General features: G+C 37.1%; 1 protein-coding gene across 1 annotated transcript in view; it reads right to left on the bottom strand.

Annotated features, from left to right (window-relative positions):
- Positions 1-2210, bottom strand: part of LOC122788413 (dickkopf-related protein 3-like) — a 16266-nt gene extending 14056 nt beyond the window's left edge. The window contains exon 1 of the mRNA XM_044055484.1: positions 1938-2210. Within this exon, the coding sequence (XP_043911419.1) occupies positions 1938-2108 (171 nt within the window). The 5' untranslated portion in view covers positions 2109-2210. The remainder of the gene's footprint in view (positions 1-1937) is intronic.
- Between the last annotated feature and the right edge of the window lie 19712 nt (positions 2211-21922).

Raw genomic sequence — 21922 nt, 5'->3', positions numbered from 1 at the left:
TCTTATTATAAGGTAATGTACCAAATAACAAAGGTTTAATCAAAATTTAAATACATAAAATTAGATAATGTGTTGAAACTTAGCTGGTATTATAAATTACACAAATTAAGCCAGTGACTAATTTCTTGTACAATTTTTGCACAATAATTACAAAACCATTTGGATGCACATAGGTTGCAAAGCTATTTATTTAATTCAAACTTCCACAAGGTGCAGCAACCTTGATTGTATTAGTAAAGGGGGGAGCAGTGACTAAGTGTTACCCATTCCTCAAAAAACACTCCTGTGGTTTGTTTGTATTCACTGTTTTATACTGAATTAAAGCAAATTTCACAAGCATGAGACTCATTAGTTTCAACTAACTGATAATAATTCTGTCATTGTGTCTGCTGGTTTACTGTTTTACTACTGTCTTTATCTTGCAATGTGTCATACATGCTTTTCTCCTTGGACTTCTATTGAAAAAGAGTAATGTAATCTCACTATATTGGTTAAGGAAAAACAACAAAACAAGCAAATAAATAATAACTAAGCTAACCATAGGGATCAGAAAATTCATCCCTGGTTTGGCACCTATGCCTCTAATGGACACAGGCAGCTTGTACATGGTTCAGTTCCCAGGTCCCTGCTTGTAAATGTTTAATTTCCCAAGCCCATGCTTACACTTCTCAGGGGTACCAGAACTTGCCAGAGATTTGGGATGCATGGCTAGGCTTAAAAAGATCCTTGTGGTCATTAGCCTAGTAAACACCTTTAAACTTAGTGCAATGGGTGAATAACATAAGCATAAGCTATGGAACCTAGGCTTACATAGGCCCTTGGGCTGATAGCCTAGTACCTACCTATGAACCTATGAACAAAGTATGTAGGAATTAAATAATCTTTTTGAACAACCACAACTGTATGACTTTATAGCCAAGTAAATATATTGTCAACATATTGAATTATAAAATCAGAGCCCATTTTGAAAATATTCTAATTTGATGTTCTGGATACAAGGAATAAAGATGCTAGCAGCTTTGATACTTTTTAAATCTGTAAATAATTAGTAAATGTATTTTAATGTCATCCATCTCAGATTGCATTCCCTGATATAAAGGTTTAATTCGGAAGCATCAAAAGAATTTATATATGTATACATAAATGTCAGGCATAACCTGAAAAAAATATAGCTCTATATATATATATATATATATATATATATATATATATATATATATATATATATATATATATATATATATATATATATATATATATATATATCCATACATACATACACAGCTGAGAGAGCATAACCGTATGAATTGGAATAAACTATAACTGCAATTTATTTATGTGATTGGTTCTCTATAAAAAAGGTGCTAGTTCACTTTACACATCCTCTATCTCCAGAGTGGATATTACTTCTGAAAAAAAAAAATATATATATATATTATCTATCCTTGCAGAATAACTCTCCTGAAGTTTTGACCTTACCATGTCAGAGCGTGCTATAGTAGAACTTTTTTTTCCCTAAGGCAGAACCAAGAAACATATAAGAGGCCTGAATGGAAAATACCATAATTACACGCAGATGTCTTAATTTAAAAGAAAACAAAATAACTGATTAACCCTAGATTCTGTTTCACCAAGGAATGTTATTAGACTGAGTCATGTTAATGATTAAATTACAACTTCTCAAAAATTGAACAAATAACTTTAACAGGAGGCAAGAAAACTGTATACTTAGATGGCTTCTTTCTCTGATGCATTGGACTAAAAGGTAGTGTTTGGGCAGAGCTTTTAAGTAATCTGGTGAAAGGATGAGGTACAGATCCTGTCACTAAATGGGGAGATATTTTAAGTTATGAAAGGATAGGTTCAAATTTAGGCCTGCACTGTGCCATTGAATGAAAAAAAAAAACAGTGAAATGGAGCAGCAAATCTTGGCTTACCATGCCCTCCTTGGCAGGCGCATGCAAACTTGGATTATCCCTTGCTAGTGCTGTGTCTTCCGGTATGTTGTAGGGAATAGACAGCATCCATGCCCAGATATGTCCGTGTACTGCAGGCACAGACCAGAGAACCAGGAGCAGAAATCCCAGTGTTTCCATAGATTGATACATTCTGCAGCTTGGTAAAGACAGCTCTTCAAGATGAATAGTCTTCTCAAACAGGCAGCTCCAGAGAATTACAGAGTTGAGTCAGTTCTGCAAATTCTGGTAAATTCTTGGGCCTATATAAGGCTGGCAGCCCTAAATCTCTTATCTCTTTAACCTGTTTACCCAAGTAATGGGTAGGAGGAGACAATCAGTAGTTAACAGCTTACATTAATTGCTTGCATCACCCCCTGCTCATGGTGATCAGTAAAATAATTAAAAGATTGCATTCAGAACAACTAAACACACACCAGGCAGACTGCAGGTCTGGAGGTTTATCCTAATGGGCCCATTTGTACACAGATAGCTGGCAGTAAGCAGTAGCTATAAACCTGTTAGTTGACACAATGTCTGTAACACATTCTTCGCTTGATTATTTACAACTATTGACACCATGAGACTCACGCTGTGCAGGTTCTGGGCACCCAGTCACTTCCTTACATGCAATTAGCACCTCTAACTTTAGCAGTTTTGCACAGAGATAGGAAAGGAACTGGAATAGGATGATATGGCTATTTTAATGGCTCACAAAAAGGTAAATAGGATTTGGCATCCAAACTGTAAGTTAATGATGAAGCATTTCTGGTTGATTACCTCCACAACCATATCTTCCTTATATTTTAAGTTAGGTCTGGTCTCTGTCAGATGGTTTAATTTTTGTTCTCACTTACCTCTAACTGACCAGGCAATGAAGTGGCAAATGCATCCCTTTTTTAAAGACTATTTAGTTAAAAAAAAAAAAGTCAGGTTACCTACACACACACCAGAATGTTGTGAAACAGCATCACACATACACGCAAATATATGCATATTATTAAAGAGCTGGTTATACACATGTGCAGGTTATTAAATGGCTACTCTCAATCACACAAATATTTGTGTGTTACTGAATAGCTGTTAAAAGATAGGTTGTTAAATAGTTAGGATTACACAGATGCCTGCATGCTACTAATTATTAAATTGTTGGTGTCTCGCATACACACACACACACACACACACACACACACACACACACACACACACACACACACACACACACACACACACAAGCACACACGGGCACACACAGCTTAATATACTATATACACTTGCTACATGACATTTAATCAAGCTGTCAGTTCTACACATATTAACATCTTTGTACCTGTATCCTTATGTGTTGTTTTAAATATTTTCTGATGTATCCCCTTATTGTCTGTATTGAACATACCCCTTTTTTGTCACTGTGTTTGTACTTGTTGAGAGCTCTTGTTTATTGCCAATGTACTACTACTTAGGCCATGTATGCTATGACTCGCTTTTTCCTAATTACAAGTTTCTTTCTATGCTTATTTTGTATTTTATATTATATGTGTGCTGCTGTTCAGTGAGCCCGTGTTGTGGCTGTAATGGGTCAATGGACCATCTCTACCGTCTCCTCAATAAATAGTAAATAAATATGTATGTTTGTAGGTTATCAAACAGGTGCTGTTACATGTGTATATATAAACACCTAATGTCACACATATAATCCTTAGTTATCCTTCATTGGCTAGGTTAGTCCCACTAGGCTACTGGCCTCTTTTCAGAGGAGACCCAAAGTGGTATTTCAATTTTGAGGGGAAATTTGGCTGGGGCATTTTTTGATAGATGCCTTGGGATCTTTATATTCACTTGAGCTACTTCAAGCAGATGGGACCTCAGTTTAACATCTCATCTGAAGGATGGCAGACTTGGGAAGGCAGCACCCCCTAATATGTACTGCAGTGTCAGTAACCCAGTCACCTGGGATAGGAATAGAACTCACAGCCTTCTGGTCTCTCTAGAGAAACATCAAAAAGGAATCTTCCTGCATGGAAAGCAATTGCATGGCTCCACCAACATAAATTCCAGGCAGAAAAATATTGAGCCAGCAAAACAGTGAGACTGGAATCAAATAATATTTATTATTTCAGTATTAAAACAAATAACCAAACTGGTTTCAGCTGGTAAGCAACACAGCCTTCATCAGTGTGAAGTCAAATACATATCCATTTGTCTTATATACCTGCAAACAACACAACTCCCCATTAATTGCTCTAAAATTGCTCATTTAATCCAGGTGGGAACAACCCACCTAACTTGACAATCCATTTCTTCTCTTTAGAGTCCAAAATGGAATGCAACCCTGTTTTGTTTAATTTATTCCCTTTAACTATGTTGATTATCATAAACATAAACCTGAAAGATGTATGTGTTACACAATGCTTATATAATGCACTTCTACATTTTTTTATTTTTAATACCACTCATATGCTCCGAAATCCTCAGCCTAAGCGGACGTGATGTTTGGCCAGTGTAAAAAGAGCCACAACTGTATGTGGCTAAATAAATTAGTCATTCACTACTGCAATTTGCAAAAAAATTTACATCATAAACAATACCACAATTTTTGCTAGTGAATTGTTTTGATTTAAATATTTTGTTACAGTGAGTGCAATGGCCACATGGGAAACATCCTGTGAGTGCTTCACCTGAAATGGTGGTTTGTATCTCCTGATAAGGTGTTCTTAAGTGTGAGTGTTTATAGTGACTAAAAAAAGAGGCAAGGTTCCTACCTTTACGAAAAAAAATGAACACCTATCTGGTAACGTGTGCTAAATTCAGATCACACTGTAGAATGTTCCAATGCCTGTGTACACTAGTGATGAGTGCATCAGAATTCCTACCGTATGTTGTAACAAATCTAATAGGTTCTGAAGTCTGTTGTTCATGTTTCTTATATACCAAAAGATCATCCCTCCTAAGTGTGTTGGACCAATTACTGGCCTGAAGAACATGTCCCATCCGATATCCCCTGGACCTAAATCTATGTGTCAGATCATGCCTATGTTCCTGAAAAGTAGATTCTTGAGAGCAGATCCGTCTCATTCTGATATATTCAGATTTGGGGATGTTTTTGGATATGTGTGGAGGATGAAAGCTGGATGCATGGAGGATGGTGTTACATTGTGGATATTTCTGGAACACCTTCGTACTTAAAGTATTATCAATTAATCTGATAATGGGACATCAAGAAATATAATAGTATCCACATCATAACTGACCGTGAAGTATAAACCCTATTTGTTCTCATTAAGGTAGTTAATAAACTCCATCAGATATTCCACATCCGTCCTCCATACAATCCAGCAATCATCCAAATACCATCTCCAAATATCTATTTCGTCCAGGTACATGTTATGGCCTCTGTCATAAATAAGTTGTTCCTCCATAAAGGCCATAAATAAATCTGCATATATATAGGGACAAAGGATACCCCCATAGCCGTGCCTTTAGTTTGCCAATAACATGTATCCTGGTAGAAAAAGACATTATTGGTTAGGACATGATCTGTCAGGCCTATAAGAAATGTATTGAACCCTGGCTGGTATAATTCAGATTTATATAGCCAGTACTCAATGGCTTCCAGCTCAGCCCCATGAGGGATGTTGGTATATAAAGCACTAACATCAAGTGTGCACATAAGCCATTCCAGTTCAAGCTGAGTTTCTGAAATGATTTTAAGAAATTCCATAAACGTGAGCATACCCACCATAATAAGGGCTTCAGATGTTTGGTGAGGAATATTGATAATGGTTCTGCAATGTAGCCTCTGCCTGACACTATGGGTCTCCCAGGTGGATTAGCAGGATCTTTATGTATTTTTGGCAAAAAATAGATGTACTGACTGGTGGGATCACGAATCATGAGTTGCTGCATGACTCTGTCAGTGATGATACCTTCCTCCTTGGCCTGTAACAGGAATTCATCTATTTGCTTCTTAAACCTAAATGTGGGGTTGATATGCATTTCCAAATAGTAACACCTATCTTGGAGTTGTCTTTTGGCCTCTGTATCATATTGTTGCCAGTTCATCACTACTACAGCCCTGCCTTTATCCGCAGATAAGATGACAGTATCCTTATTATTCAGTAATTCAACCAATGCATCTCATTCGATCTTTGAGAGATTATTTGGTTTACAAGAAATCCCAGAACTATGATAATGTAGATCTTTAAGAACACTGTTCTGGAATTGATGCACTATGGGATGCATAGGAGGCATGTATCTGGATTTGTGATATATAAAGTTATCCCTATCACCACCATCAGAGTCACCAAATTTCAATTTAAGATTTAATGTTTTACAAAAAGTCATAACATTTTGTGCTAAATTATCTTCAGTAAATCTAACAGGGATAAAAGTCAAACCTTTATTAAGAATAGACATTTGTACTGTTGTCAGACTCACATCAGAAATGTTCAGAACATTTTCATTTACTTCTGTGTTACCAGTTTCAAAAGCCCTTCTATGTTGTTGATTTTTCCGGTGTTTCCTACCTGCTCGCTTATATTTTGACCTAAATTTGGGGGTCGGTGATTCTGGTGCATGGTGCATGTCCGTATCTGTATAAGATGAAAGATCATCAGTAGATGATCCTGTCTCAGCTAGACAATTCTTAAGAATAGACCTGGGTTTTTTACATTTTGGGGTTCTAGTTTGCCCATGTTCAAATCTAACCTGTTTCTTACTGCTAAAGGGGTTACCACGCTGATAATCTATCTAATCTCTTTGAAATTTTTTAACTTTCCTCAATTTGAGTTGTTCCTCAAGATTTGTTAGGTCACTGGCTACTTTATTTAGATTTCTTACAAAAAAGGCTTCTCCTTCATATTTCTGTACATCACTACAGAGTTTAGTGAACTCACTGATTTCGGTCAATCATTCTGTCATGATACTTAGCCAGGGCCTCAACAAAACCCATGGTGGCTTGCTGCTGAATGGCTGCCCATTGCTTGTTTAACTCTTCATCAGCCTCGCTGACCAAAGGCTGTATTCTAATACGCAATCCTCTGGGAGTGATCCCCTTAGTCATATAGGCTTTGAAGAGCTTTGAGTGCCAAACATGTGACCTAAGTGATCTCATGTGTCTATGTAATTTATCAAAGGCCAACCTACAGCTAGACTCAGAACCTAAGGGGATCTCATTATGTCCATTAGTGGGTGATAAACCTAATCCAAATGCACCCAAATCCTCTCTATCAGCTGACAAGCCAGATATTAGTCTGGTTAACTCCATGATATTAAGAAAAAAATACAAAAATGGTTTTGTTATGTATTAACTAATAAGAGTAACTTGACTAATATCAGTATATTAGAAGTGCCAGTTTATTAGTGCTCAAAAAGAAATTAACTTCCTCACTGCTGACAGCTCAATATAAACAATATTCATATGATCCAAAATCTTGGCAATAGTAGCCAATGCTACCTGCATAGCAATGCTACACCAAAATAATAATTCAGATGTGGTCAATCAAATCTCTCCTAACATTGGAGCAATAATAGCCACAATGTTAAACTTAAAACCTGGCAATAACCTGGTTAGTAATAGTGCTACGCTCCAACACATAAGAGATCATATCTTGGCTGAAAAAAAATCAGTTCACTTCCTGTATATACCAAAGGTGTGTGTACTACCTGTTTTACCACTAACACTGGCAATCAAATAGCTGATGTCGCACACAGTAGCATGTTATCACACACATATCCAACTCATCACATCTGCTTCCATAAACACAGGTAGTATCACACATCCACAAGTTATTACATGGCTTGTACTACACATGCAGACATGCTATTAAATAGCTAGTAGCATACTCTTATCCAAGTTATTAAACATCTGGTATCATATACACATTAAACAGCTGCTCTCACACATGTGCAAATTATTACACAACCAGTATCACACACAGGTAATTGCACAGCTTCTATCACATACAAGCAGGTTATTACATAGCTGTGCAGGTTCTGGGCACCCAGTCACTTCCTTACATGCAATTAGCACCTCTAACTTTAGCAGTTTTGCACAGAGATAGGAAAGGAACTGGAATAGGATGATATGGCTATTTTAATGGCTCACAAAAAGGTAAATAGGATTTGGCATCCAAACTGTAAGTTAATGATGAAGCATTTCTGGTTGATTACCTCCACAACCATATCTTCCTTATATTTTAAGTTAGGTCTGGTCTCTGTCAGATGGTTTAATTTTTGTTCTCACTTACCTCTAACTGACCAGGCAATGAAGTGGCAAATGCATCCCTTTTTTAAAGACTATTTAGTTAAAAAAAAAAAAGTCAGGTTACCTACACACACACCAGAATGTTGTGAAACAGCATCACACATACACGCAAATATATGCATATTATTAAAGAGCTGGTTATACACATGTGCAGGTTATTAAATGGCTACTCTCAATCACACAAATATTTGTGTGTTACTGAATAGCTGTTAAAAGATAGGTTGTTAAATAGTTAGGATTACACAGATGCCTGCATGCTACTAATTATTAAATTGTTGGTGTCTCGCATACACACACACACACACACACACACACACACACACACACACACACACACACACACACACACACACACACACAAGCACACACGGGCACACACAGCTTAATATACTATATACACTTGCTACATGACATTTAATCAAGCTGTCAGTTCTACACATATTAACATCTTTGTACCTGTATCCTTATGTGTTGTTTTAAATATTTTCTGATGTATCCCCTTATTGTCTGTATTGAACATACCCCTTTTTTGTCACTGTGTTTGTACTTGTTGAGAGCTCTTGTTTATTGCCAATGTACTACTACTTAGGCCATGTATGCTATGACTCGCTTTTTCCTAATTACAAGTTTCTTTCTATGCTTATTTTGTATTTTATATTATATGTGTGCTGCTGTTCAGTGAGCCCGTGTTGTGGCTGTAATGGGTCAATGGACCATCTCTACCGTCTCCTCAATAAATAGTAAATAAATATGTATGTTTGTAGGTTATCAAACAGGTGCTGTTACATGTGTATATATAAACACCTAATGTCACACATATAATCCTTAGTTATCCTTCATTGGCTAGGTTAGTCCCACTAGGCTACTGGCCTCTTTTCAGAGGAGACCCAAAGTGGTATTTCAATTTTGAGGGGAAATTTGGCTGGGGCATTTTTTGATAGATGCCTTGGGATCTTTATATTCACTTGAGCTACTTCAAGCAGATGGGACCTCAGTTTAACATCTCATCTGAAGGATGGCAGACTTGGGAAGGCAGCACCCCCTAATATGTACTGCAGTGTCAGTAACCCAGTCACCTGGGATAGGAATAGAACTCACAGCCTTCTGGTCTCTCTAGAGAAACATCAAAAAGGAATCTTCCTGCATGGAAAGCAATTGCATGGCTCCACCAACATAAATTCCAGGCAGAAAAATATTGAGCCAGCAAAACAGTGAGACTGGAATCAAATAATATTTATTATTTCAGTATTAAAACAAATAACCAAACTGGTTTCAGCTGGTAAGCAACACAGCCTTCATCAGTGTGAAGTCAAATACATATCCATTTGTCTTATATACCTGCAAACAACACAACTCCCCATTAATTGCTCTAAAATTGCTCATTTAATCCAGGTGGGAACAACCCACCTAACTTGACAATCCATTTCTTCTCTTTAGAGTCCAAAATGGAATGCAACCCTGTTTTGTTTAATTTATTCCCTTTAACTATGTTGATTATCATAAACATAAACCTGAAAGATGTATGTGTTACACAATGCTTATATAATGCACTTCTACATTTTTTTATTTTTAATACCACTCATATGCTCCGAAATCCTCAGCCTAAGCGGACGTGATGTTTGGCCAGTGTAAAAAGAGCCACAACTGTATGTGGCTAAATAAATTAGTCATTCACTACTGCAATTTGCAAAAAAATTTACATCATAAACAATACCACAATTTTTGCTAGTGAATTGTTTTGATTTAAATATTTTGTTACAGTGAGTGCAATGGCCACATGGGAAACATCCTGTGAGTGCTTCACCTGAAATGGTGGTTTGTATCTCCTGATAAGGTGTTCTTAAGTGTGAGTGTTTATAGTGACTAAAAAAAGAGGCAAGGTTCCTACCTTTACGAAAAAAAATGAACACCTATCTGGTAACGTGTGCTAAATTCAGATCACACTGTAGAATGTTCCAATGCCTGTGTACACTAGTGATGAGTGCATCAGAATTCCTACCGTATGTTGTAACAAATCTAATAGGTTCTGAAGTCTGTTGTTCATGTTTCTTATATACGCCAAAAGATCATCCCTCCTAAGTGTGTTGGACCAATTACTGGCCTGAAGAACATGTCCCATCCGATATCCCCTGGACCTAAATCTATGTGTCAGATCATGCCTATGTTCCTGAAAAGTAGATTCTTGAGAGCAGATCCGTCTCATTCTGATATATTCAGATTTGGGGATGTTTTTGGATATGTGTGGAGGATGAAAGCTGGATGCATGGAGGATGGTGTTACATTGTGGATATTTCTGGAACACCTTCGTACTTAAAGTATTATCAATTAATCTGATAATGGGACATCAAGAAATATAATAGTATCCACATCATAACTGACCGTGAAGTATAAACCCTATTTGTTCTCATTAAGGTAGTTAATAAACTCCATCAGATATTCCACATCCGTCCTCCATACAATCCAGCAATCATCCAAATACCATCTCCAAATATCTATTTCGTCCAGGTACATGTTATGGCCTCTGTCATAAATAAGTTGTTCCTCCATAAAGGCCATAAATAAATCTGCATATATATAGGGACAAAGGATACCCCCATAGCCGTGCCTTTAGTTTGCCAATAACATGTATCCTGGTAGAAAAAGACATTATTGGTTAGGACATGATCTGTCAGGCCTATAAGAAATGTATTGAACCCTGGCTGGTATAATTCAGATTTATATAGCCAGTACTCAATGGCTTCCAGCTCAGCCCCATGAGGGATGTTGGTATATAAAGCACTAACATCAAGTGTGCACATAAGCCATTCCAGTTCAAGCTGAGTTTCTGAAATGATTTTAAGAAATTCCATAAACGTGAGCATACCCACCATAATAAGGGCTTCAGATGTTTGGTGAGGAATATTGATAATGGTTCTGCAATGTAGCCTCTGCCTGACACTATGGGTCTCCCAGGTGGATTAGCAGGATCTTTATGTATTTTTGGCAAAAAATAGATGTACTGACTGGTGGGATCACGAATCATGAGTTGCTGCATGACTCTGTCAGTGATGATACCTTCCTCCTTGGCCTGTAACAGGAATTCATCTATTTGCTTCTTAAACCTAAATGTGGGGTTGATATGCATTTCCAAATAGTAACACCTATCTTGGAGTTGTCTTTTGGCCTCTGTATCATATTGTTGCCAGTTCATCACTACTACAGCCCTGCCTTTATCCGCAGATAAGATGACAGTATCCTTATTATTCAGTAATTCAACCAATGCATCTCATTCGATCTTTGAGAGATTATTTGGTTTACAAGAAATCCCAGAACTATGATAATGTAGATCTTTAAGAACACTGTTCTGGAATTGATGCACTATGGGATGCATAGGAGGCATGTATCTGGATTTGTGATATATAAAGTTATCCCTATCACCACCATCAGAGTCACCAAATTTCAATTTAAGATTTAATGTTTTACAAAAAGTCATAACATTTTGTGCTAAATTATCTTCAGTAACGAACAGGGATAAAAGTCAAACCTTTATTAAGAATAGACATTTGTACTGTTGTCAGACTCACATCAGAAATGTTCAGAACATTTTCATTTACTTCTGTGTTACCAGTTTCAAAAGCCCTTCTATGTTGTTGATTTTTCCGGTGTTTCCTACCTGCTCGCTTATATTTTGACCTAAATTTGGGGGTCGGTGATTCTGGTGCATGGTGCATGTCCGTATCTGTATAAGATGAAAGATCATCAGTAGATGATCCTGTCTCAGCTAGACAATTCTTAAGAATAGACCTGGGTTTTTTACATTTTGGGGTTCTAGTTTGCCCATGTTCAAATCTAACCTGTTTCTTACTGCTAAAGGGGTTACCACGCTGATAATCTATCTAATCTCTTTGAAATTTTTTAACTTTCCTCAATTTGAGTTGTTCCTCAAGATTTGTTAGGTCACTGGCTACTTTATTTAGATTTCTTACAAAAAAGGCTTCTCCTTCATATTTCTGTACATCACTACAGAGTTTAGTGAACTCACTGATTTCCCGGTCAATCATTCTGTCATGATACTTAGCCAGGGCCTCAACAAAACCCATGGTGGCTTGCTGCTGAATGGCTGCCCATTGCTTGTTTAACTCTTCATCAGCCTCGCTGACCAAAGGCTGTATTCTAATACGCAATCCTCTGGGAGTGATCCCCTTAGTCATATAGGCTTTGAAGAGCTTTGAGTGCCAAACATGTGACCTAAGTGATCTCATGTGTCTATGTAATTTATCAAAGGCCAACCTACAGCTAGACTCAGAACCTAAGGGGATCTCATTATGTCCATTAGTGGGTGATAAACCTAATCCAAATGCACCCAAATCCTCTCTATCAGCTGACAAGCCAGATATTAGTCTGGTTAACTCCATGATATTAAGAAAAAAATACAAAATGGTTTTGTTATGTATTAACTAATAAGAGTAACTTGACTAATATCAGTATATTAGAAGTGCCAGTTTATTAGTGCTCAAAAAGAAATTAACTTCCTCACTGCTGACAGCTCAATATAAACAATATTCATATGATCCAAAATCTTGGCAATAGTAGCCAATGCTACCTGCATAGCAATGCTACACCAAAATAATAATTCAGATGTGGTCAATCAAATCTCTCCTAACATTGGAGCAATAATAGCCACAATGTTAAACTTAAAACCTGGCAATAACCTGGTTAGTAATAGTGCTACGCTCCAACACATAAGAGATCATATCTTGGCTGAAAAAAAATCAGTTCACTTCCTGTATATACCAAAGGTGTGTGTACTACCTGTTTTACCACTAACACTGGCAATCAAATAGCTGATGTCGCACACAGTAGCATGTTATCACACACATATCCAACTCATCACATCTGCTTCCATAAACACAGGTAGTATCACACATCCACAAGTTATTACATGGCTTGTACTACACATGCAGACATGCTATTAAATAGCTAGTAGCATACTCTTATCCAAGTTATTAAACATCTGGTATCATATACACATTAAACAGCTGCTCTCACACATGTGCAAATTATTACACAACCAGTATCACACACAGGTAATTGCACAGCTTCTATCACATACAAGCAGGTTATTACATAGCTGATGCTACACATACATACAGTTATTACACAGCTAGTATCACACACATGCTCATTATGACATAGCTAGTATCACACATATACAGATTATTATATCACTAGTCTCAAACATATTATACAGGTAGTCTCACACACATGCAGGTTAGTATACACCCAATATCATATATACAGGTTATTACACAGCTAGTATCACGTGTAAAGTTTCATATATACATGTATACTCTTATGCAGTTGGTCTCTCTCACACACACACACACACACACACACACACACACACACACACACACACACACACACACACACACACACACAAACACACACACAAATGCAGTTTATTAAATGCAGCACTTATCACAGAAGATTAAGGCTTTGAGATGTTAGAGAGCTGCCTCCTGTAGTCAAGGGTACAGGACGTGATTTCTTCCACCTACATTTGCTTATTGTGTGACCCTGAGCAAGTTGCTTTACATCCTCCAATCTTGGTGAGCACCTTCACAAGGTGGACCCTGTTTTTCACAAAATCTCACTTAGATGACACTGATATATAGACTATATTTATATAGCATATATCATGGACAGAAGTAGGTCAAAAAGATAGCTGGGTGCACAAGACCCAGGATAGAAATGTGCCCAATCCTGGTAGGCGCACTGGTGCCAGGACGGGAAGAAATGACAGAGTAGAATCCTCAAAATATGGAAACATTCCTATAATGGGGCTAGGCCAGGCCCATGGAAGGATGCCCCCCATTGCAGAAGGAATTAGTAATCCACAGAAATCACAAAAACTGATAGGTCAAAGAAGAGCCATAAAGACGATAAAGTGGACTATTGAGGATAAGAAAGAAAGTATGTATTATTACTATTATGCAACCCCCCCCCCAGAATTTCCAGACAAAAGATATACAAAAAGATTGTGAAAAATTAGAGGAAAGAAAAATACTTCCATAAGAAAAACTGTCAGAAGCCTCAAATAAAAATGTATGGTCATTAATACAACACATTTGTGAAAAAACACTATATAGACCAAGCAACTTTGATCTGTTTGGAAAAAGAAGCATCTGAGGAAATGTGAAAATATAAACAACAAAACCCAGATATTTTTGAAAAGTATAAAAAGAAATATGGACATGGGAAAGAAGGAGCAATTTGATATGGTGCAATACTTATGCAAAGGTGAAAGCCAAATTAATCAACATAAAGAAGGCAGCCTCAAAGATATTCAAAGAAAAATATAAGCAAAGTCATCTAGACGTGGAAAATTTCACAATAAAAAATAATATCAGAAAGAGGGAATGTAGAAAAGATTAGTAAAGTAGAAATTAAAAAAATAGAAGTTGAAGTTATGGAGTGCCTGTGAGGAGAAGGATTTGTTGTAGAAGGTCTAACACAAGTTACTTTACAGCATGATGGAACAAGTCCCCAAAGTAAGGAAAAACAGGAAGATCAGGAGACATCTGAAGAAGAAGTATGGACATGGGAAAGAAAAAGAGATTTAATATGGTGTAATATCTATGCAAAGGAGAAAGCAATACTAACCAATACAACAAGAGCAGCACCAAAGATATTTAAAGAGAAATACAGGCAAAATAATCCAGACATGGAAAACTTTATAATACAAAAAATAAGAAGACAAAGAGGAAAAGTAGAAAAGGAGATCAGTAATGGAGAATGTAAAGAAATAGAAACTGAGGTTATGGAGTACCTGCGAAGTGAAGGATTCAGTGTAGAAAATCTAAATCAGAAAGCACCACAACAGGTAGAGCAATGGACCTCCAAATTAAGAGGAAGCCAGTGGAACAGGAAGCAACTAGTCGGGTACCATATGAAGATATTTTGGAGACGTCCACAGGAAACCAGTATATACGTTCACTTGAAGCTGGATAGTACGGGAAGGAACAGGAAACTCTGACACAGTCAATGTTGAGGAGTGATAGGCCAGTGAGTTCCCATATGACAGAGCAATGGATGGCACAGGGTGAAATTGAAGAGAATGTGCCACAGGAAGATGCAATAGAACTTTCTATGGAATGCCTGCTGCAAATGGAAAACAAAAAATGTGCCCTCAGTTTAGAAAAAAAATGAGCTAAGAGAAAAGTTGCTTGATTTAATAGAGATAGATAGACATATTAATATTAGTGAAAGAAATAGACTGCAGAAGGTTAATTAAACCCAAAATGTTAGAAGTTTGATAAAACAAATGAACACAGTAATTAGGGATGTCCATAGAGATCCATGCGATATAACAGAAGTAAACATGATATATTACTGTGCAGCTAAATTAATAACTGATAAAGTTCGAATACCATCATGGAAGTATCGAATAGAGAAAACTATAAAGCAATTAAGACAAGAAATGTCACTGTTAGAAGAATATAGAAGAGGGAACAGATCAACAAAAATACTTAGAAAGATAGACGTGATAAAAGCAATGCCTAGTATTAGAACAAATCAGGATCTATCATGCACTATCGCAAATGAGAAGCTAAAAATCTCAGCTCAGGCAGAAAAACTTAGAAGATATGCAGATAAGTATAAAGAAAAGGTACAAAATAACCAATTTATTGATAACCCAAAAATTTTTTGTAGAGAATTGGGAAATAAGGTAAAAGGAATTGAAAGGCTTCCAGAAAAAGAAGAAATAGATACTTTTTGGAGAAGTATCTATGAAGATCCTGTGGGACATAACACAGATAAAAAATGGATAGAAGAAGTAAAAGAAAGAATAAGAAGTTTAAAGGTACATGATATGAAATGGGATGAAGTAACAGCCAGAGAGATTGAAACAAAGTTAAGAAAAGCCTCTAACTGGAAAACCCCAGGCCCAGATGCAGTACCTAACTTTTGGCTAAAAGTATTATCATCTTTGCACAAATATTTAGCCATGAGTTAGAACTATTTATATGTACACTCCGAAAAGGCACCGACCTGGCTAACTACAGGAAAAACAATGCTCTTACTTAAGAGTGAACTTGCAAGCTACCCTAAAAATTATAGACCAATAACTTGCCTTCCAACAACGTATAAACTATACATGAGAATTGATGCTGACAGAGTTTATGCTCATTTAGAAGAAAACTCAATTATGGCAGTAGAACAAAAGGGCAATAAAATAAAGTCAAATGGAACAAAGGATCATTTTTGTTAAATAAAGTCATAGTGAAGAACTGTAAAAAAGGGAAGAATCTAAGTATGGCATGGACTGACTACAAAAAAACTTTTGATAGTATTTATTTTCTGGGAAAGTCTGATTTAGAACAAAACCACTTTTCAGCAGAGGCCTGGGGAAAAACAGTTGAGATGCATATTTTTGCAACGTGGGAAGAAACCAGAGGACCTGGAAGAAACTCACATGAACATAGTAAGGACATGCAGACTGCAAGAAGGCACCCTTGCCGAGAATCGAACTGGAAAACCTCTTACTGTTAGGTGACAGTGCAACCACTGCACCACTGCACCACTGCTCTGTCCCACATTCATGGAAAAAAAAAGAGTGCTTAAAATGTTTAAGATACATCCTACACTGATCCACTACATTACAGTGAGCAGGAAACAGTGGCAGACCATTTTGCAATTAAGCCTTGATAAAGGAAAAATTATTATTCCAGGGATAAAAATTCAAAGGGTGATATTCCAGGGTGACTCTCTGTCACCACTGCTATTCTGTCTTGCCCCTAACCTATTAAGCTACCTACTTAATAGCTTAGGCCATGGCTTTAATTTGGCTCCTAGAAAACAATAAAGTGTAAAGAATTATCTTCTCTTAGTCGATGATTTAAAACTGTATAGCTCATCAGATGAGGAACTGAAAGCACAACTGCAAGTTGTCAAAACTTTTTCAGATGATATAAGAATGTCATTTGGTCTTGGTAAATGTGCAAAAGCAACCTTTAAAGCAGGAAAATTGTAACACCAGGAAAACATCAGTTTAGGATAAGAATCTGATATAAAAGAACTTGAGCAAGAGGGAGTGTATAAATATTTGGGAATTGATGAAGGATCAACAAAACATGAACAAATGTGAATAAAACTTAGTAAGGAATACTTTAGAATACTTAAATTAATCCTGAAAACAGTGTTGACATCTAGGAACAAAATCAAAGCTATAAATCAATTTGCTCTTCCTGTCCTAACTTACAGTTTTGGAGTGAATGAGTGGCCCCAACACGTGTTGGATAGATTAGATAGGAAAACAAGAAGGATGCTTCATGCTGACCAAATGATTTACAAAACTCAGTGTACACCAAGATTATGTATTCCTCATTTCAAAGGAGGAATGGGCCTCCTCAAAATTTATTACATTTATAGATCTGTAATCATGGGACTCCACACATATCTGCTGACCTCACAAGACCCAAACGTAGTGAAAGTTTTGAAACATGAGTAGAATAAATCTAAGATTACTTCTCTACTTAATCTAGCAGAAGCATATTGACATCAAGCAGGAATGGAAATCAAACCAGAAGTAGATAAAAATCAGGTAGCAACTGAATGTGACAAAAAACAAAAGAAAGAATATAAGGTGAAGGACCAGATGAGAAGGCAAGAAATGTGGAAAATGCATAAATATAGTTGCAAGTGTAGATAACTTCTGGAAGAGCCTCATGTTGATCAGGAATGAACATGGGAATGGTTAAAGAGAGGCAAATTCAAACCAACAGATGAAAGGTTAATATTGGAGGCTCAAGATAGTGAGCTATGTACACACTGGTTTACAAAGTCCACTGAACATATGGGAGAAACAGACAAATGTAGGTTTTGTAAAACCGAATTGGAAACAGTCAAACACCTTGTTGCTGGTTTGGCATATTAATGGCAGAAGGACTCTATACTGAAAGGCATAATAATGTCAAGACTGTTGCACTGGGTATTGTACAAACATTAGGGTATTGAAGTGGTTGAAAAACACTGGAAACGTGAGCCACAAAGTATCATAGAAAATGATGAAGTCTATATCACATGGGCTCACCCATTACCAATAGTTCAAAAGATAGATGGTAGAAAAACAGATATAGTGGTCCATGAAAGGAAGACAAAAGTAGCATTGATCATTGAAATTCCCACACCTGGTGACTACAGTGTCTTGTGTACAGAGAAATACAAGGTAATAAAGTATCAGGATCTTCAGGTAGAAATGAGAGTAATGTGGAAGAAAGATACCTAGACAGTTTCAGTAGTAGTAAGAGCAACGGGTCTTATAAAAAAAGAATCTACAGTCGTACTTAGATATGTTACCAATACATGTAACTCCATAAGAATTGCAGAAGGAGTCATTACTGGGCACATTGCGGGTGCTGCAAAGAGCTCTTTTGGCTGACATCAAATATTGAAACAATACTAATTTCATGAACTTTAATTGTACTTTGACTTAGGAATGGGGTCCATTCCCATCATGATATTTGAAACCCAAAAGACTTGAAGAAATTAAAAAAAAATCTCGTGCTATACATACATGCAGGTTATTACACAGCTAGAGTCACACATACGGAGGTTATTACACAGCTGGCACTATACATACATGCAGGTTACTATACAGCTGGTGATACATATACACTCTGGTTATTACACAGCTGGTACAACACATACACAAATGTTATTACACAGCTGTTATCAGACATATGCAGGTTATTACACAGCTAGTATCACAAAAAAGTTCCCTGAGGTCATTAGCCTAGTATACATCTATGGTTCCATATGCAAGTTATTACACAGTTAGTGTCACATACTTGCAGGTTATTACACAGATCATGCTACAGATAATTACAGGTTATTACATAGGTGGTACTTCACATATATGCAAGTTATTACGTAGTTAGTGTCATATGCAGGTACACATACATGCAGATTATCACATAGCTGGTATCACACTACACAGCTGATACTACACATACATGTAGGTTATTACACAGTTAGCATCACATAAATGCAGAATATTACACAGCTGGTCCTTCACATACATACAGGTTATTGCACAGCTGGTGCTACACATACATTCAAATTATACATCTGGTACTGCATATGCACACAGATTATTACACAACTAATATCACATATATGCAGGTTATTACACAGCTAGTATCACCAAAGGGTCTGAGTGGTTGTTAGCTTAGTATATACCTATGAACCTATATGGTAGTTGTTACACAGATGATGTCACGTACATGCAGGTTATTACAGAGCTAGTACTACAGATACATGCAAATTATTATACAACTGGTAGTACACATACATGCAGGCTATTACACAGCTAGTGTCACATACATGCAGGTTATTACACAGCACGTGCTACATATGCATGCAGGTTATGACATAGCTGGTCCTCCACTTACATGTAGGTTATTACACAGCTGGCATTACATATACATGCAGGTTATTGCACAGCTAGCCCTACATATACATGGATGTTATTACATAGGTGGTACTATACATGCATACGGGTTATTACACTAATATCACACATGCGCAGGCTATTACACTGCCAGTCTGGCACACATGCATGTTATTACACAGCTGGTGTTTCACACATGCAGGTTACTACACAGATAGTCTTTCACACATACATGTTATTACACAGCTAGTATCACATACATGCAGATTATTGCACAGCAGGTGCTACACATACATGCAGGTTATTGTACGGCTAGCACTACATATACATGCAAGTTATTACATAGCTGATACTACACATACATGCAGGTTATTGCACAGCTAGGACTACACATAAGCTGGTACTATGCATACAGACAGGTTATTACACTAGTATCACACATGTGCAGGTTATTACACAGCTAGTTTGTCACACATGCATGTTATTACACAGCTAGTATTACATACATGCAGATTATTGCACATCTGGTGTCACACACATGCAGGTTATTACACAGATAGTCTCAAAAACATAGCATTCCATACATGCAGGTTATTGCAGAGTTAGTATCAGAAACGTGCAGTTTATTATGTAGCTAGTGTCACACACATGGAAGTCATTACACAGCTGCTACTACACATACATTAAGGTTATTTCACAGCTAGGGTCACACGCATGGATTTATTACACAGCTGGTGCAAAACATACATGCAGGTTATTACATAGCTGGCATCATGATATGGAAGCTATTACACAGCTGGTACTACACTTACATGCAGCCTATTATACAGCTGGTTCAACACACACATACAAGTTATCACTCAGGCACCTCCATTGTGCACAGGGCTGAAGCCTCAACCTTTTTCCCAAATAAGCCAGGATTACTTGGGTACCCTGGTGCATGAGGAGCCTGTGAAAAAGGAAGTAAGCAGCTGAGACATGCTTTCCCCCAAGGTGGTGTCTTGGCTTATCCTAATATCAATACCTACCAGAGGAGAGGTGTACAGCATGTGATGTGTGGGGCAGACACATGCACTTGTCACTGCCAGCCTGTATTCAAACAATAGCTTTCATCATATGTATTGAAGAGCACTGACCCTCACAAGGCATGGTGCAGCACGACCTGGGGTTCACATGTCAGCTGCCAGTGGTTGGCTTGGGGCTAGAAAACAGAAAATCCCTGATGGTTGCCTGGACCCCATCACTTGATTGGCTCTGTTCTCATCTTGAAAAGGAAGTAAATGGATATAATCAGCTTGGGGACAGATGGTCGCCAAGTGGGTGTGTGTGGAAAAAAAGCATATAAAGAATAATGGTGTGATATATACATGTAGGATATTATGTTATCAGTGCCAAATGCAACCAAAACTCAGTCTTTCTTCTGGTTATTCAGTAAACTTATTTGATTACAAAGATGATGGTTATATTAAAGGCCTATATTTTCCTGACCACTCCTTCTGTAATTTTGTGTTGGCTGTCACTAACCTCTCAGTGCATCATCAATTTTTACAGTGTCCTTTTCTCCTCCAAAAGCAGAAATCTGCCTCGAATTATTCAACTATCCTTGTAGTGCTGTCCTAATATTATGTGCTTTGTAGCCTTGCTTTCCTCCTCTATCATTACTAAAACTTAGTTTCAAATCACTTCAGAGCTCTGCTCATTTTTAAAGTATTCTTGCTACTAAATATCTCCTTTCTTGCTGTGCATTGTTGAAAAACACATAAGTACAGTAGCAATGCCTATAACACTGAAGTTTCCTTTCTGCATAATCCAGTAAATGGCTCTCACAAAATAAATAAATGCATAGGCAAATTTTTGCATGTAGCTTCTCTTGCGTTTTAGCAAAATTACTTAAGCAGAGTTTTGGGATGGTTCCATAGTCAATGCCTTCAAAGTCTGTGGTCCTACTGCCATCTGGATAAAATTTGTGGCTTTGACAGAGACAAAAATTCATTTTGGCTATAAAACTGCATTAAAAGCTGGATGGATTTCAGAACCTTTAACTAGCCATTTTTTTATGTTTGTAAGATCAGCACCATATAAATACCACGAGCCTATTATTCTCAGTGCTGATATGTTTTTACCCATGATAGGGGTAATTAATAAAGGCATGCAGTCTTGAAGCTGCTAGCAGATATATTCTAAAAGGAGAAAAACTGAAAAGAGATGCTGAGGTCCATCAATAACATCATCATCATCATCATCAGTCAGAACCATGGCCCGGTTTCA

Source organism: Protopterus annectens, chromosome 13.part0 (assembly GCF_019279795.1).
Source record: "Protopterus annectens isolate FY-2018-M chromosome 13.part0, PAN1.0, whole genome shotgun sequence".
Classification (NCBI taxonomy): domain Eukaryota; kingdom Metazoa; phylum Chordata; order Ceratodontiformes; family Protopteridae; genus Protopterus; species Protopterus annectens.
The sequence above is the reverse complement of the archived record's forward strand: the minus strand, read 5'-3'. Positions and strand labels throughout refer to the sequence as shown.